The 19,874-nt window shown below is 28.4% G+C and overlaps 1 protein-coding gene across 8 annotated transcripts in view; it reads right to left on the bottom strand.

The window, feature by feature from the left end:
- Positions 1-19,579, bottom strand: part of LOC123007173 (sodium/hydrogen exchanger 3) — a 37,000-nt gene extending 17,421 nt beyond the window's left edge. For 5 of the 8 annotated variants that reach the window (XM_044402294.1, XM_044402329.1, XM_044402347.1 and 2 more), the window contains exons 1-7: positions 19,161-19,579; positions 11,424-11,690; positions 8,153-8,606; positions 5,072-5,289; positions 4,325-4,617; positions 4,131-4,201; positions 632-868 (exon numbers count right to left, since the gene is read on the bottom strand). In XM_044402294.1, coding sequence (XP_044258229.1) covers positions 632-868; positions 4,131-4,201; positions 4,325-4,617; positions 5,072-5,289; positions 8,153-8,606; positions 11,424-11,690; positions 19,161-19,521 — 1,901 coding nt within the window. In that variant the 5' untranslated portion in view covers positions 19,522-19,579. The remainder of the gene's footprint in view (positions 1-631; positions 869-4,130; positions 4,202-4,324; positions 4,618-5,071; positions 5,290-8,152; positions 8,607-11,423; positions 11,691-19,160) is intronic. The other 3 variants (XM_044402312.1, XM_044402338.1, XM_044402320.1) reach the window with 1 other exon arrangement.
- Positions 19,580-19,874: the final 295 nt, after the last annotated feature.

Raw genomic sequence — 19,874 nt, 5'->3', positions numbered from 1 at the left:
CTTTTTAGGGCTCTAATGAATTTTTTTTGTTTTCTCAAAATTTTTTTATAATACAAACTTTATTTTTTTCAAGTGTCATCCCGTGTATCGATTTTTTTCATTTGTGCAGAAAATGAAGCTTATTAAAAGGGATTTATTTATTTCACCGTTAATAAAAAAATATTTTATAAGTATTTATTTTATGGAATTCTAGTTTTTTAACTTAATAATATATTTGGTTGCATATCCTATTTTTGAACGATTGGTGCAAAGTTACAAGCCAACCTTCTTACTTTATAAATCTTGGTCTTACTCTTACTTGAGAGCAACTTAAAAGGTGTCAAATAATTTTACATTATTTGTGAAAAAATCACTTGGTTTCATTAAACAATGAGTTGTCAATTAATTCCTTCTTAACACTTATGTATCAAAGCAGGAAAACCGGCCTATGTTCTCGTATTTTTTTATTTCAGTTATTAGAACTTTATTTTACTCTTTTTTTCCTTTCTTTTTGACACGTAGAAAACGGCACACAACTAAACATCAACATCATACAACAATGGCAAAAAAGCACTAACTACAACTAATCTAGTCAATTATAAGTTCTATTAAAACTTCTATTACGGCAAAATGGTCAGTGCTGTTAATTTACCAAGTTTGTAATGTGGTAGCGCACCTGCCATTGAGGTTGCCCGCCGTATAATTCTTGAAAATAGCGGACATGCTTTCTGTACCAGAAATGTTACCTATGGTGGAAGCGTTCCTACGCATATATTCCATGGCGTCCCTCATTGCTAATTTCGAGTAAGTTTCTAAGATTTTTGGTTCGGCACCTTGATGGTTTCTCAGCAAATACGGTCGGATAAATTTATTATCAAAGTGTTTGAATCTGAAACAAAAATTTTATTAGCAAATGATTGAAATTTTTTCTTCTATTTGACACGTTATAGACACAATATTGATTAAAGGGCTGTAATGTTGTTTCACAAAGGTGACAGAATCTTGTAAGCATCTAATTTCGCAAGTCAGGTGTCAAAGGGAGCTTTAAATTCCATTACGATAAACACAATGGCCTCTTGAAGCTTGTTATACAATACAGAATGTTTCAGATAAACCCCACATTAAAAGTATTGGGAGCTTTAACAGTGAAATTTTTCAAAAATTTTGATTATAGGTATAATTGTTTAAATCTTGCTCATTGAAAATATTTGTTATTTTAAATAAAAAGTTATGTTTTTTATTGCGTTTTTGAAATATCTAAACTTTTTTGAATTTTTTTGAATTTGTACCTTCCTCTTGAAAAATTGATAACACTATCATTTTTAATTATTTTGAAATCGTATTTGGATATATGAAAAAAAAAGGTTAGATGTTTTCTTTGGTGTATTTATAATTGGAAAAATAATTAACATACCCCCAAAATTGAAGGTTACGTTTCGGAAACTTCTAATACCCGTAACTGAATTTTTTCAAATAGAATGTCCCAATTTTTTTTCACTAAATGAAAGGTAATTTAATTCTGCATCGATCTGTATCAACATTCCCTATACCTAAATTTCCAAGATATTTCGACTTTTTTTACAATGAAAGAAATTCATTCCTATCCATGGTAGTTTTCGCATAGTTTGCCATGGTAATATTTCTCACTGAAAAAACGCCAAGTTTTTTTTCACAATTGTGTTATTCTTTTCTTAAATACAAATTTAATTTATTTAGTCTAAATTTGAATAACTTTGATATTATATTTTTTTCTTATTTCAATGACAACCTATGCTAAAGTAGCAGATGAATTTCGCAAAATTTCAAAAAAGTTACTATAACTTGAAAACTATCAAACATAGGTATAGGGAATGTTAATACAGATTGAAGCACAACTAAATTCTCCTCCATTTAGTGAAGAAAAAAATGGGGTGTTTCATTTAGAAAAATTGAGTTAAAAGTATTTGAAGTTTCCTAAACATAACCTTACATTTTGGCGGTTTGTTAATTATTTTTTCAATTATAAATACACCAAAAGAAAGATCTAACCTTTCTCTCTCGTATACCCAAATACGGTTTCAACATAATAAAAAATTGCAGAGTTACCGATTTTTGAATAGGAAGTTTCAAATCCAAAAATTTATAAAAAAGTCTAAACATTTCAAAAACGGTAAAACGTAGGTGTAAGAAAAACTAATGAAAACTCTCTCAAGATCACTTGAGTAATCCAAAAACGTAATAAAAAACATAACTTTCTTTTTAAAATAACGAAGTTGATATCCACTTCCGGTATAACAGGAAGTACCACCATCTTGAAAATATTCTACACAGAATCAGAATTTGTTTACAATTCACATGAAAATTTTGTATCTAAAAGACAAAAGAATAATGTTTCATTATTCAAAATATTTGCGGCGGTGAAACTCGATTCACCCTGTACATAATTACGGTAGCGATATAACAATTTGTAGATGTTAAGTCCAAACATAACTCTCGTTTATACGTTGCACAAGTTGGTATAACCGTTAAGCTTTATGGGACATAAAAATAATTTGATACCATTTACGTTTTCTTTCGATAAAAAATAAACGAGTAATTTGGTGTTTGTAAAAATTCGATTTCGTTTCAAAGACTTGGAATGGAAATTTCTGCCACAGTCCGGGAGCGATAACGAAATCCGGGCCCGGATTATGGCAATGAAAGATTGACAACAGACGTCGCGTCGGGAACTCCGGGCTTTAAGGTCACCGAACCAGTTTAGCGTTTAAGAAAGCTCTCCGGAAATATAAATACTAAGAATTTGTTATTCTTACTCAAACAGATTTTAAAAAATAAAATTCTTGAGGATTTTTTGGACGGATTTAATGTTAATACCACATGAAAAACGTGTTTTCCAACATATCATAAAATTTTCAAATATTTCCGTAACGCATTTATTTATAGATATAAATATTCATTTATGAGGAATTTGAGGTCGAATACTTTCTCGCCCCTTGACACTCAGACTAATATTTACGAATATTGCAAATATGTGTAAGGAATTCTAGTAATTATTATCAAATAATAATCAAAAAATTATTTATTGTTCGTGAAGTTTATGTGCAAAACAAAAAAATTTTAAATAACACATACAGTGTGTCCCAGCGAGTTGAAAAAGTTCATTAGTGACCTTTAAATGGTGAAATTTAAAAAAAATTGTATAGGAAAGCATGTCCCAAAAATAAGTTACGATACAAATTTGTGTTTTTTTTAAATGAAACACCGAATGTTTCATGGCATTTTTAGATGTAGCCTTTTAAAACAATGTTTTTACGCTAAACTTTTTTTAGTCGATTTTGCTTAGTTTTAGAAATAAAATGTTTTTTTTTTGACAAAAACATGCACTTTTTAAAAATTTATTACACAAAAACTAAGATAGCTAGAACAAATTTTTTCTTTCTTCTGCAAAGAAGAAAGTACAGAATCTAAAGCTGTAGCAATTTTTTAGTGTTTTGCATTTGTAAAGATTAATAAATTAAGAAGTTTGTTAAAAGTTAAATAACTAAATAAATAACACAAATGTGATTATTAAGTAATATTTCTTCCATCTCTTGTGCAACTGTGCACTTTTTGGCTACTCAAACAATAGATTTTTTTTTTAATGTTTAACGTTAAATATCTTTTTAGTTATTGATTATAAACACCTAAAAGTAAATAATTTTAGAAAGACAATTTAATAATCTTTTAAATGCAAAAACAATAAATAGGGTGTTCCATTTAATTTTTAAGTTATTGAACTTTTAACAAACGCCTTCATTTTTTTACCTTTACAAATATAACACACTAAAAAAATGTTACAACCTTATAGCTTGTACCTTCTTCTTTGCGGTAGTAAAAAAAATATTTCTGTATGTCTTAGTTTTTGTGTAATAAATTTTTAAAAAGTGCATGTTTTGGTCAAAAAACCGTCTTATTTTTAAAACTAAGCAAAATCGACCAATAAAAGTTTTGCTTAAAAACATTGTTATAAAAATCTACATCCAAAAACGCTAAAAAACATATGGCGTTTCATTTAAAAAAACACAAGTTTGTATTGTAACTTATTTTTGAGAATTTTGTTTTAATTTTACGATTTAAAAATCACTAATGAACTTTTTCAACTTGCTGAGACACCCTGTATGTAAAAATCTTACCTATCTCGAATGTGGTAATTCCCGTGTTGACCCATAATATCTTCCAACGCCGCCATAACGTGATCCATCAACTGAAAGTGCAATTTTTAATTTAACAAAAATATGTTTCGTATTTCGTACTAATCATAGTAGGAATAATAAATAAACAAGTCATATTGACTCTATTTTACGAGTTGGTATTTATTTTTAATTACCCTTTCGTGAATTCTTTCATTCATTGTCGGTTTTCGTTTCTCTGATGTCTTGACATTAAGAATTTTTACCAAAGGTTTTATCGTAATACCCTGGAAGAACACAGTAAAGTAGACAACAGCAATCGTCGTCGTCATAAACATTGGCTGAAGTGGCACTATTTCGGGGTTGATTAAAAGCACCAAAGCGAAGGCTACAGCCCCTCGTAAGCCCCCATACGACATCACGAATTTCTCCACTTGACTTAGCTGATGTAATCGAAAACGATTCGCTATTGCTGTGAATATTATTACACCTGAAAGAAATGCATCACTGGTATAAATCTGGTGTGAACATCACACGACTTTCCTTATCCTACTTATTTGGAAAACATCTTCAAAAACAATAATTTAGTGTTGGAAACCTAACCTTTGTATTAGTGCCACATTTATCACATTTTATTGTTTAATAGGGTATATTTCATGATTCTAAATAATTTGTGTCTCCATGTATTCATTGTATTTTTGACCGATTTTTACCAATTGTTTCGTGCTGCGTCACTTATAGGATAAGGAAAGTAAAAAAGTAGCTGGAAAAAAGATTAAAACCAGTTACAAATTTAGTAATTAAAGCTTCATAAATTTTTCAAGTTGTATTGAATTGCGCTGAAAACGCCAATTTAATCCACATTTATCTTCATTTCTTGGATGCGAATTAAAGTGAAGTTTACGATAAACATAAAAATGAATTAATAATGACTCATTACTTACCTAATACCCTATAAACTGAGCAAAATAGAATTGTGAGTACAACAAACCATGTGTTCCAGACATGGTACGAACTTACAGTCGCCACACCCAAAAACATGAAAATGATAGTTTCCGACGAACTGCTAAGCATTTTCATGGTGTATTTTATTGTCGTGTGAGACTTGTGTGATATGTTTGCCTCCACGTAGTTCTTCATTGTTATACCACAAAATGTAATTCTGAAAAATAAAGCGAATTTCAGTGTGAACTTAGAATTAAAAAGCAAAAATATGAAATAATTTTTAAGACATCAGGGTTCAAATTTGTGAAATTTAAAGGTTCTCAAAAAAATCGTCCCCTAAAAAATATGCTTCAACTTAATTCTAAATAAAAAAGTAGATTTTTACGCGTTTATTGTGCCGTTATTTTTATTAAAAAAGTAACGGAAACTAATAAAATGTTCAATTTGATTGCAATTTTTTGCACTGGAATTAAAAACTTGTAGTTTTTGGCCCCCAAGTTCCAATCCAGAGTTGTTAAGCATTAGGATTTATTTTATATGCCACACGGGCATCCACATTATTCAAATTGTGATAGAGATAAATTAGGTAATGGATAATTAATCTTTTACAGTGTGTAATTTTGTTTAGGTTTGAATAATCTTATTTACTTGTCAAAGGGCTTATAAATGAAATGGTAATCCTGCGATATTGGGTTTAACGTAGCATTCAGTAGGACAATTAAGCAATTTGTTATTAACCCATCAAATTCAATTATCCATCATTTGAAGAGTCTGCAAACAAACAGCTTTTACTGAGATTATTGACTACTGTGAATTACTTTTTTCTAATATTTTACAAAAAACAAAACTTTTTGTTCATACGAGATTGAAAAGTCGTTAAAACTAGAAGTACCGTCATTTCTAGAAATTAATTCTCATAATTTTTAATCTATTAAATCGATAATTCAATAAAACGCATAAAACGAGGATAAAACGAACCAAGAATGTTTTCATGGCTTAGTCAAATTGGAATATTGCCAAGCATTCAGAAATATTGCTTGATTTAGTAATAACAAACCAAACATTTTTATATACTTGAAAGTGATTGGTTAAAAAGTGACTATTTCTCTCTTCTCAAATTTTGGTGTTAATTGCCATACTCGAAAAATATGAGTTTTTTAATACATTTTTGGATTACTGAGCTTATTTTGAGAGAGTTTTTATCTCTATACGATAACTTCGCAATTTTTTTTAATATTCAAAATTCAGATTTAGGCATTTTAAAGAGAAACAAAGTGTCGTTTGAAAAACGTAAAATGCTCCAAATATGGATAATTATTATACAAGGTGTCCCAGCGAGTTGAAAAAGACCATTAGTGACCTTTAAGTGGTAAAATTAAAATATATATATATATAGGACATTGATAGATTCTAATCTAGTCCATCGCCTAAAATTATTTTCAACTATACAACGTGTCTCAAAAATAAGTTATATTATAAACTTGTGTTTTTTTAAATGAAACACCATATGTTTCTTAGCGTTTTTGGATGTAGATTTTTATGACAAGCTAAACTTTCATTGGTCGATTTTGCTTAGTTTTAAAAATAAGACGTTTTTTTGACGAAAATATGCACTTTTAAAAAATTTATCATACAAAAACTAAGACATTTAGAAATATTTTTTTTACTACCGCAAAAAAGAAGGTACAAGCTATAAGGTTGTAACATTTTTTTAGTGTGTTGCATTTGCAAAGATAAAAAAATGAAGGCGTTTGTTAAAAGTTCAATAACTTAAAAAATTTAAATGAAACACCCTATTTATTGTTTTTGTATTTCAAAGATTATTAAATTGTCTTTCTAAAATTATTTACTTTTAGGTGTTTATAATCAGTAACTAAAAAGATATTTAACGTTAAACTTAAAAAAAATTAATTACTATTGTTTCAGTAGCCAAAAAGTGCACAGTTGCACAAGAGATGGAAGAAATATCACTTAATAATCACATTTGTGTTAAACTGAATCCATTATTCTTTATTTTTACAATAAAATAATTCAATTTTCAGTATTTATAACGACTTTTACAATTTCTGGACAAATCAGATATTAATAAGCATTGTTGCTACAATTAATATTGAATGTTAAATATCTTTGCATTTAACAATTCTAGACATTAAAAATTATTTTTTTTTAAATAGACAATTTATCAATCTATAAGATGAAAAATAAAAAATAGGGTGTTTCATTTAATTTTTTTAAGTTATTTAACTTTTAACAAACTTCTTAATTTATTAATCTTTACAAATGCAAAACACTAAAAAATTACTACAGCTTTAAATTCTGTACTTTCTTTTTGCAGAAGTAAGAAAAAAATTGTTCTAGCTGTCTTAGTTTTTGTGTAATAAATTTTTAAAAAGTGCATGTTTTCGTCAAAAAACTGTTTTATTTCTAAAACTAAGCAAAATCGACTAATAAAAATTATTAAAAGCATCCAAAAATGCCATGAAACATACGGTGCTTCATTAAAAAAAAACACAAGTTTGTATCGTAACTTATTTTTGGACATGCTGTATAGTTAAAAATATTTTTTTTTAATTTCACCATTTAAAGCTCACTAATGGACTTTTTTAACTCGCTGGGACTGTATATTTCGGTAAAATTGAATTTAACTGAACAACAATATTTCGCTATTCTACCACTTTTAGATGTTCCACTTTTCTATATTTATTCGGAAATTTATTTTCAAAGATTTTCTCGCATGAATTGATGTTTATACAGGCTGTATAAACATAAACGCTGATGTGGATGACCTAGTACGCATTTATAACAATAGAGTTTTTTATCGTATATTTTGACAGTCGTTTTAAACTAACAAACAGAATTCAATTATTTTAAACCTAAATCCAATAATTTTAGTTATTATTTTTTTATTTTGAATCCTGCCTCATTTCCGATGTATTAAAAAGATTATATTCCTTTTGTTTCAGACAATCTACGCAATCATTTTATGACATCCTGTGTCTCATGAGGAATAAATTTTATGTTATTTAGATTTCAGAGTGTAAATTTAATGAGCAAATATTGTCAAAATGAAAGTTACTTACGCTAAAATTCCAGACATATGAAATATTTCGGCATTTAAATACGCCAAATAGGCCATAACAAATATAAAAATAGGTTCTATGACACGCACTTCATTGGTAAATCTTGTAACATAACCCGTCGCAAGTCCCCATATCACACCTATCACAGTACCACCAATAGCCACTACGAAGAAACTGCCAATACCGGCCACAATGTCTTGGTAGATGATGTTTTCTAGGCCCATTTCGGTATAAGACTCAAAAAGGTGGTATAACACTACAGTGACGGCATCATTTAAAAGTGATTCACCAAACACCACTATGTATAATATTTCGTTAACTTGAATCTCTTCGAAAACTGCCAACACTGCCACTGGATCCACCGCAGATATCAGCGAACTAAAGAGGAACATGTCCAACAGCGGGGTATCACAGGAATACAGGCCTGTCAGTCCTACTGCCCACAAGGAAGCACCTGAAACAGAAAACCAAGGGTTTTTGGTTTTGAGTTTTATTTCAGGACTACAAAGTCAAAAAAAAATTGTTTTCACAACTTCCTACTTTGCAGATTAATTTATAATACATTATTAAACCAAAACTTCCTAGAGTATCTTATGTAGTTTTGTTTGGGCTAAATCCACTTTGAATCGTCTTGCACATTTTCCTAATCCGAGTTCTAGGAATGTCTTTATTGTAAGGAAGAGATTACACTCTTGTACGAGTTCTAAATTCGTACACGAATTGTCTAATAACGAGTGTTGAGATGAATATTTTGAAATTTGCATTAAACCTATATTTAATATGAAATTTAAAAGGTTTTATCGTGTGAGAAATTTAAAATATTAACATATCTTCACTTAAGTAAATATCGGAAAAAAATAAGTGTCTTGGTGTTATAAAAAAAAAATTCAAAACAAATAGAGGCTGTTCCAACTAAACCCCACATTAGAAGTATTAGGAGTTCTAACAATAAGATTTATCTAAAATTTTCTTTGATTATGGCTCGGTTAGGTTTTGCTCAATGAAAATATTTTCAAGATGGCGGCACTTCCTGTTACAACTTCGTTATTTTAAATAGAAAGGTTTGTTTTTTATTCCGTTTTTGGATTATTCAAATGATTTTGAGAGAGTCTTTATTAGCTTTTCCTATACCTAAGTTTTAACGTTTTCAAAATATTTAGACCTTTTTAATTTTTTTTTGGATTTGAATCTTCATATTCAAAAATCGATAACTCTACTATTTTTTATTATGTTGAAACCGTATTTGAATATACAAGAGAAAAAGGTTAGATCATTTCTTTGGTGTATTCATAATTGGAAAAATAATTAACAAACCGCCAAAATGTAAGGTTAAGTTTCGGAAACTTAACTCAATTTTTCTAAATGAAATACTCCAATTTTTTCTTCACTAAATGGAGGAGAATTTAGTTCTGCTTTGATCTGTATTAACATTCCCTATACCTATGTTTGATAGTTTTTAAGTTATAGTAACTTGTTTTGATATTGTGAGAAATTCATTAGCTACTTTAGCATAGGTTGTCATAGAAATAAAAAAAATAGAATATCAAAGTTATTCAAATTTAGATTAAATAAATTTAATTTGTATTTACAAAAAGAATAACACAATTAAAGGGGTGAGTGGATAAAGGTGTTATGTAACATTTTTTTGAAAACTGGTATTTTTTTTAAAACAATTTTTTTCGAAATATTCTTTTATTGAAAAAGACTTTTAAGTGTTGGTTTCTATTAGGAATAAAATTACCAAATGCTAAAGGCGTTATGTACAACTTGGATTGTTGAATAAACAGTGGATAAAGGTGTTAAAATATGTTTAAATAAATAAATAATAATAAATAAATGTTTAAAAAAAGCACAAATAACACTATTTTTACTTAATTCAATTACTTTCCGACATATTCTTGACAAAATTTTGCGAAATAATTGCGTTTTTTATTGAAAAATGTTTTAAAGCGCTCGAAAAGAGCATAAATTATGTCGTTTTTTATTTAGTCTGGTAGTCTGGAAAAAAGCAAAAATAACATCATTTTTGAATTAATTATGTGATTTTTGGCTTATTTTTGACGAAGTTTTGTGCTTTTGATTGAAAAATCTGATAAAACATTTGGAAAAGCAACCAAATGATTTTTCGGGTCAAAAACATCTTAAACTCTCTAAAGAAGCAAAATAATTTTAGTTTCGTGTTAATTTATTCATTTTTTACCTCATTTTCGATGAAAATTTTCAAAATAATTGAGATTCTGACTAAAAAACGTCCTAAAACGGAAAAATAGTATTTTTTAACAAATTTTTTAGCACAATCTAAAAGAGTAAAAATAACACCATTTTTGAGTAAATTTAGCGATTTGTGACGAAATAAATTTGTAAATTTTTAATTGAAAAACGTGCTAAAACGCCCAAAAATTCATAAAAAAGGCCATTTTCAACCCAATTTGGTAATTTTTCAATATGTTTTAACAGAATCTTACAAAAAAACATGATGTAAACAAGCAAAATTCATTATTTTTCACTTAATTTGGTGACTTTTCGGTATATTTTTGTCTAAACTTTTCGAGATAATTCCATCTCTTATTGAAAAATATGGTGTTAATATGGAAAACCGCTTTCTAAAAGTCCATGAACTAGTTTCAAAATTACACCTAGTAAACAAGAAAAACAATCTTTTAAATGAGAATCTTAATTTTCGGGACGACATAAAGTGGACTTTTTCATATTGTGTCGTTAGAATTTCATTTATAAATGTTTTATTAAACTTGAAATTGCAATAAAAAACATTAAAATTATCAAAGTTGATACCCATTTCCGGTGTAACCGGAAGTGCTGTCATCTTGAAAATATTTTCAATAAACAAGATCTAAACGATTATGGCCATAGTCAAAATTTTAGATAAATATCACTATTATAACACCCAATACTTCTAATGTGGGGTTTAGACCGAACAGCCCTGTATATGAGACAAAACTTGTCTACAAGACACATTTTTTGTATTATTTGATTATTAATTTGAGTAAGTAAAAAGCTCCTACAAATGGTAAATTTACAGGTTGTGTAATTTATTATTATTAATATTTATAAATGCCATGACATAATGTGAAAAGTGTTTCATTACATTACATTTTCATTTTAATTTATATGTCACGTTACCACGTCACTACTGTGCAAATAATATTAAATCATTTTGCACTAAAATACAATGTTATAAATTTAAATGTCATAAAAATATTTGAATAACCAACAATCAGATAAAACCTCTAATTTCTTTCCTTTTACTTACCTATGGTAAATGTGTTAAAAATAGTCCCAATGACGGCAAATAATAAAATCGTGCCTAAATGATCGAAAAATAGTCGATTAGGCATAAAATAGCCAGCGTCCAGAATAATTGGAGGAAGCATGTAAAAAAAGAAAGTGTCTGGTGTAAGCGGCGACATATGGACGCTGTCAGTAACGTGGACCAAAACGACTCCAATCGCCACTCCTACGAATATTAGGAGACATGACTCGGGGAATATTTCACTTAATTTTGGGGCCATATGAAAACCTGAAACAAAACAAAAAAGCAAAATTTTATTTGTAATCAATACTTTACATTTGATTGTGTTGATGCACTTTTGGTGGATGCGCCGGGTAACAAACTATACAGAGTGCGTCAGAAAAAAATGCCATGTAAGGTAAAATACCAGGTAAAAATAAAAAAGTTATGAGAGTTTATTTCTGTTGGAAAAATAATTTTCCAATTTTTTTTGCTAAAGACTATAAAATGAAAAATGGAAATGGAAAATGGAAAAAATGGTAAAAACATTCTATACAAAAATTTCGAAGTTATAAGAGTTTATTTCTGTTGAAAAAATAATATTCCATCTTTTTTTTGCTACAGGCTATTAGAAAATGCTGTATCCAAAATTGTAACTCTGTTTAATGTGATTTGTGGCTTTTATTGACAAAATTATTCTACCTTTACTAAATAAAAAAATGTGAAATGTCAAAAAATAAATATCAAAATTTTTTGACAGATAAAATTTTTTTAGACATTTTTTCCATGTTCCTGGTATCTTATCTCACTTGAAATTTTTCTCTGGGGCGCAAGTTCTGACGCACCCTTTATACTTCTATTATAGAAATTATAAATTAAATTTAAATACGTCTTAGTGTTTTATGCACAGCAAAAGAACCAAATCAATACAACTACTAAATATGAATTCAGTTTTCACAATAAAACTACAGAATATTGCATTGTTATCAGTTTTTGCAAATATTTTTAATTTATTTAACAAAATGCAGCGAATTCTTTTAGGGATCAATATGTAGGTAAACCCTGACCTTTTCGGATAGCTACCATTTGTGTGACTATTGGTTAGTCTGTTTTTACCAGTTAATAAAACTAGAAATTGCTTATTTTTCTTTTCTTGTCACAAAATTTTAGATTTTGTCAATTTAATTATAATAGTGTATTTATTACTGAGAATTTGTTTTCCAACACGTGAATTTCAATACAAAATCCGTGAAATTATAATTTATAATATCCCAAGCAGATTAAACGCCTACATAAATGTTTCATCTAAACTTCCACAAATATGTGTACACATATTTTTCCTTAGAAACGATGATGCTTGCGTAGATCTTTTCATGAATAATTTATTTAATAACTTTTCAATTTTTTTTATGTGCTTTCAAGAATTCAGTTCTTAATTTTATCTTAATTTGAAGTAAGTAGTTTACAAAATTTTAAAATTAATCTCCGACTTCTCGACTTTAAATTGAATTAATGCCAACAAAGTCTTTATATGTTTGCGGAAAATCTTAAATAACTTATTAGAAACTCACCAAAATGTCATATCAAAGTTAGAAAATGTTTGTTTGCAATTATTTACGTAAATACTGAGTTTGTATTGAAAAATATGGAAGATTATTTTATTTGTGTAAAGTTTTAAACAAGATTTCCATTTTAGTTAAGATAAATCAATGTAGATATTAATAGTTAGCTGTAGCACTCATGAACTCATCAGTTCATAATAAATTGTGTACAAAAATAAATAAATAAATTCAATAAACATTTTATTCTTAGAACTATTTTGACGGTATTTCAAAACTATCTAGTAGCTTTTTATTCAAAGTTCAATATCAGCAACTTGAACTTTAAATTTATTTTTGTTCTTTCAAAGAGGTAATTTTACCGTCCACTGCTATTTATAGAGGTTCTCAGTGATAATTCTTTAACAACTTTTATCAATGATAAACGTCATTGTTTATAATTTACTTTTAGTTATTTTTCCTGACATTATTTTAAAACAAATTTACATGTGTCTTACTGTGTGAACCATAAAACTTTATAACCAAAAGTTTTAAAAACCAAAATGTAATTTTAATCAAGTGAACTTGACAAGCTTATTTTTTAAGTTTGTTACAAAGAAAATATTCAAGGAGGAAAAAGCTGACATTTTTTTTTATATTAATCAACGCACATTTGCCAGTAAAAACCTGTTTATCATTATTTTAATTTAGTAAAGAAAAAAAACACAAAGATTTTTTTATTAAAAGTTTAATTTCAAAATTTTGCGTCTCACAACACTTCTTTTGTCCAGATTATTCTTATTGTACATCCATCCCTATGTCATATAACATTTCCACTGAAAAGCTTTCTCGGTTATTAAAAATTTCCTACAAATAAAGATTTTTACCTTAAAATTTTCTGGCTCCAAACAGTCCGTTCTAAATTTAATCATTTTAAAATTAGACATGACGAATGTTGGATTTGATGAATGAAGTCGAGTAGTAAATAAAGTGAGCTATTTAATAATTTTCTATAAAATAACCATTTACCACATAGGTGTTTCAAAAGTTTAGTTATATAATAACCATCTTTGATATAAATTATGTATGAGGTGTTACAATATTGTAATATAAAATATTTCATAAACATAAACTCAGAACTCTCCACATACATGTCCCAAAAATAAGTTACGATACAAACTTATATTTTTTTAAATGAAACACCGTATGTTTTTTGGTATTTTTGGATGTAGCCTTTTAAAACAATGTTTTTACCCTAAACTTTTTTTTAGTCGATTTCGCTTAGTTTTAGAAATAAGGCGCTTTTTTGACGAAAACATGAACTTTTTAAAAATTTATTACACAAAAACTAAGACAGCTAGAACAAATGTTTTCTTACTTCTGCAAAGAAGAAAGTACAAAATTTAAAGTTGTAGTAACTTTTTAGTGTTTTGTATTTGTAAAGATTAATAATTTAAGAAGTTTATTAAAAGTTAAATAACTTAAAGGATATAAATGGGACACCCTATTTTTTATTTTTGCATCTAATAGATTGATAAATTGTCTATCTAAAAAAATAAACTTTTAATGTCTAGAATTGATAAGATATTTAACATTCAATATTAATTGTAGCAACAATGCTTATCAATATCTGAGCATTGTTGATTTTATGGAAATCATAGTAATTCCACCACGGATCACTTATTCGTTGATTTATTCAGAGATTATAAAAGTCGTTATAAATACTGAAATTATTTTTTTTAATGTTTAAGGTTAAATATCTTTTTAATTATTGATTATAAACACCTAAAAGTAAATAATTTCAGAAAGACAATTTAATAATATTTTAAATGCAAAAACAATAAAAAGGGTGTTCTATTTAATTTTTTTAAGTTATTGACTTTTAACAAACGCCTTAATTTTTTCTATCTTTGCAAATGCAACACACTAAAAAAATGTTACAACTTTATAGCTTGTACCTTCTTCTTTGCGGTAGTAAAAAAATATTTCTAGATGTAATAAATTTTTAAAAAGTGCATGTTTCCGTCAAAAAAAATTTTTAAAAATAAGCGAAATCGACTAATAAAAGTTTTTTGTATTGTCATAAAAATCTACAAAATACAAGTTTGTATTGTAACTTATTTTTGAAACACGCTGTATAGTCGAAAATAATTTTAGGCGATGGACTAGATTAGTATCTATCAATGTCCTATATAATTTTTGTTATTTTACCATTTAAAATGGCCTTTTTGGACACTCTGTATTATGAAAGAGCAGAAAATTAATGGGTTTCCAAACAGCTACTCCCACTTTAGTGCAAATATTTCTCATTAAATTAATTTCGTTTCACCTGAAATTTCTCCCTGAAAGCACAAGATGCATGACGTCACCACATTCAATATACAAGATTTTTATAATACAAATTGGAGACTTAGATCCAATCTTAGTTTAAATGGAAATTGGTTAGCTCCTGTTTTAACCCCAAAAAAAAATTGATCCTTTTTTAACTGAAGCAGTTTTATTCAACGTTTTATAATGTAGATACTTAAAAAAACTTAATCTGAAAGTCTGTTTACATAATCGAAAAAAAAATTGAAAACGCAAAGAAACAAAATAAGAGATGCATTGTTGTTTCAAGAATTAGGCGTTAAATTCTTTATAGCTTCAAAAAAAAAACTAATTTGTTTAGTCTTCACCTTGTATACCTAATTCTTCTACAATTTTCTCTTTCAATTAAAATTGATATTTTTTTAGAAGTTGATTGGTCCATTAGGTGCTTAATTATAAAATTAATACTTAAAGACAATCTGATATAATATCCTATCACAATCAAATGTTACAAATGTGTGGTTGGGGACAAATTGGTGGTTACAAGGGCACTGCGTCTAGACAATCGATATTCTTTGACCTTAAACTCTGCAGTACTAAAATTCTGTGAAAGGTGGAAAAACAACTGTAGAAATTAAAAATGTCTCAATGTTAAAAAATTGCACAATTGACAGCAAAGCTCCCTAATTGTTACAAAAACATCATGATAAAATGTTATAAATTTGTAACAAACTTGTTTGTTAAGCGTACTTTTAATGGTCAAACACGCGTTTATTGTTTAACAAGTAAATAACGAGCAATTTTTCGTAATAAATCACACTTGACGCTTCATAAAATAACTTTTTGTATTTAGCGCCTAAAAGTCGCAAACATGTTGAATAAGAGTTTTGTTATTGACATGTAATTTAATTTCCCAGTGACGTAACTGTTACGTTTGTTCAAAACTTATGAAACATTTTCCACCCAATTAACCAGTTAATTATGATTATTTGCGAAAATCATTGAAACTGTCAAATTCCATTTACGTAATATATAAATTGGTTAGCACTTGAAACGGGAGATAAGTGTGTTATGTATTTATCTGACTGGTAGCTGCTTATGTAAGCTGTTTGTTTATTCAACCCTTCAGGAGATTATTATGTTGAAAAATTAGAGTTGCGACGTAACATTTTTCATGGTTATGAAAGCTCTTAACATTTCTTGCCTACCCAATTTATTCCAAAGGCAATAAAAAAATTTAAAGCTGTTTTTGTACGTTTTTCGAACATGATATTGTACTTTGAGCAAGCTGGCCTACATGTCATTTCTCACAATAATAATAGGCTAATGGTTCTAGTTAATATTGATAGCTCTTTCATGCTGGGAAATGTGGATACAAAGCCATAACTATCATAAATTCGTAATAACGCTCAAATCTAGGGAGTGAATTTCATGTGACAAGATCTAATTAACTAAAACCCAAATTTTAGAGAGAATAAAATAAGTAAAAGTTAATTTTTTAGTTAATGAAATATTGAAATGATTTTTCTCTCGGCTGTCTCTTATTTTAAGTAAACATTACAAAAAAAATTACAATTACGTTTTTATCCATATTTTCACTAATTTTTTTCACCAAAAAAACAAGAAAATGACAGAAAATGCAGAAATAATTATCATATTTTTTTTTTGTATACGCTCCCAAAAATAGGGACTCATTTGAAAAGGACTAAAATAGTACTCAATCCCAAAAAAACAGTTTTTCCGGGCGAAAAAGTCAATTTGGTTACTATTGTTGGGAATATTTTTAATTAATAAGAGTTTTTTGGAAGTTTAACAAAAAAATGTTGTATTTCAGCGTTGGACTACACTGGACTCCTTTTCATGATGAATTCGCAACTATTTGAAAAAAAATAAATTTTGAGCAATTTAAACTTATTTACATTTCTCAAATTGTAAGATTTAGAATCTATGATTCTAAAATCCACTTTCTAAAACCTAGAAATGTTAATTTTTGAAGTTTTGCGTTTGTAAAGTTATTTCTCACACTTACAAGTTTTTAGAATTTTTAATATCAAAGATTTACGTTTAAGAAACATTAACATTAAGAGTCTGTGATCCTAAAATCCAATATCTTAAAAATTTTGAGCATCAAAAACCTTTAGAATTTTAGATTTTTTTAAATTAAAGTTTCTAAAATTTGAATATTAAGGTTCTACGACTCTAAACCTTTAATTTTTATAATTTACAGTTACAAATCTAAATAAATGACAATTTTTGAATGATAAGATCTTGATTTTAAACATCTGGAGATGCAAAACTTAAAATTCTATAATTCTACGCTCAAAATTGTAGAAATACCTATGAGTTTCATAAACATAGAATCTTAATCTATAAAACAAGAAACTTAATTCCTTGGAATTCTAAACAGTTGTTAATCTTGAAATTTTGAGAATCTTTGTTTTAAAAATATTTAACATTTTTAGAAATGTAAAAATGCAAAACTTAAATTTTGAGAATATTGACTAAAATGTGCTATTTTAGCTGTATTTTTATAATTTTATAACTGTCTCATTTTCTATTTTTAGTAATTGATTTTTTTAATTACAAATGAATTCCATATTCTCGAAGGGTTTTTAAGAAACTAGTTAAATTCACTAAACTAATTATTATTATTATTAAATTTAAAATATAATTTTGATAAATGTTTTTTTTAATTCAATTTTCTTCACATACATACAGGGTGCCCCAGAACCCGCGCCCAGAGAAAAATTTTAAGTAAGATAAGAAACCAGGAACATGGAAAAAATTGTTTAAAAAATTCTATCTGTCAAAAAATGTTGACATTTATTTTTTGACATTTCACATTTTTTATGTTTATTTAATGATACTGATGATCTTGTATATGTTTTTATATAATTATTTAGTAAAGGTACAAAAATTTTGCCAATAAAAGCCACAAATAACATTAAAGAAAGTTACAATTTAGGATATAGCTTCCTTGTTTCCTCTTATAATAGCCTGTAGCAAGAAAACTTGAAAAAAAAAATTAAAACAAAGATAAATAAAGTCAAAGTGCATAATTTAAACTCTCATAACTTCGAAATTTTTATAGTTTTTTTTTTTTAATATGTTCCTGGTATCTTACATTATATGGCATTTTTCTCTGGGGCGCAAGTTCTGGCGCACCCTATATTATATTTCAGTTTCTTTTTCTACATCAAAGTGACAGTTTTCTACAAACCTTCAATTATTTCGACAGAATTTTTATACCATTCTAAAATCATTAAAATCATAAAGTGTAAGTTTTGAATTTAATTTTTGGGGAGTTAGAAACTTTGATAAAATTTCGTCTCCCTTTAGTTGAGACAGCCTGTATAATAATAATAATAAATACATGTTTCATGTATTTGTATTTTTACATTAGAGTTTATCTTGACGTCATTAGCTGAAGCAATAAATTAGAAACTCGACGGTGGAGTTTTTGGCATGAGTTACAATCAAAATAAATATTTAACATCAACAAAATACCCCAATTTTGTAATAATTGTATTTTATTTATTTTGCTTGTTTTAACAGAGGCAAATCCTTATCACTAAAAACCACGAGAGTGTCTAGGTAAACGTATGATTATGATAGAGCGAGTAAACTGTAAAGATTGTAGGTGTGAAAAAAATTCAACTAGACTAAAAATCTTTATTAACAAATAACAACAAATTGGTACTACTGGTTAATTGGTGATTTATCATTTAACAATTGAATGTTTTGGTCGATAAACTCGAATGTTTTTAGCACCACGTGTGTCCAAAGTGTGGAGTAAAAATTAAACGAAAAGCAAATATTTGTCGTAGGGTTGAGGCCATGCGGCATGCTATTCCTCCCCTTAACGATTTTCAATTATGTTCACTTTCCGTCGTGAATCATCTTCAAAACTCACCAATTTTAGCCAAACTCGCACAGAAAATCCACAGTCCAATAATAAACGGCGTTTCCACTCTTTGAAAAGAGACAGAAATGACGGGGTACCTCTCCACTTCCTTCTTCTGGGGTTGTTTCGAGGGGCTCGGCGTGGAGGAGGCAAGAGACTCCTCCACGACGGCTTTGCCCGTCGTCGTGGCCATATAAAGGCTGTCCATGTCGCGCGTGTTGGCGGCGCGGTTGACCGGGGGGTGCACGACAGTATCGGACGCGTGGTCCGGGGGCTTGGGCAGCCCCACAGCCGCCCCCACTAGCCATACCAGCAGCAGGGCCGTACACGCCCGCCGCGAGAGGTTCACACCGTGTTGAAGAGAGTGCATCACATATGGCTTAGGGTCGCGGGAGGACTGCCATGGAGGCAGCCGGCTGCAGGCACCGTGCACCTGCCGAGACTGGGCGTCGAATCCAGCTGATGACGGCGTCGCGGCGCCTGGAGTTGCGCACTGGAAGCGCTCGATTGCGCGCTCGAACGACGATGCCACTCGACAAGTATTTTTGATCAGTAAAAATAATAATAAATGCACAGTAAAAATAATAAATGCACAGAAGCATATTAAATGTACAGTAAAAATAATAAATGCACAGTAACCATACTAATTGCACAGCAAAAATAATATATCTACAGTAAAAATAATAAATGCACAGTATAAATAATAAATGCACAATAAAATAT

Source organism: Tribolium madens, unplaced genomic scaffold (genome assembly GCF_015345945.1).
Source record: "Tribolium madens isolate multiple individuals breed KSU strain unplaced genomic scaffold, Tmad_KSU_1.1 Scaffold_11;HRSCAF=98;Tcas5.2_LG3b, whole genome shotgun sequence".
Classification (NCBI taxonomy): domain Eukaryota; kingdom Metazoa; phylum Arthropoda; class Insecta; order Coleoptera; family Tenebrionidae; genus Tribolium; species Tribolium madens.
The sequence above is the reverse complement of the archived record's forward strand: the minus strand, read 5'-3'. Positions and strand labels throughout refer to the sequence as shown.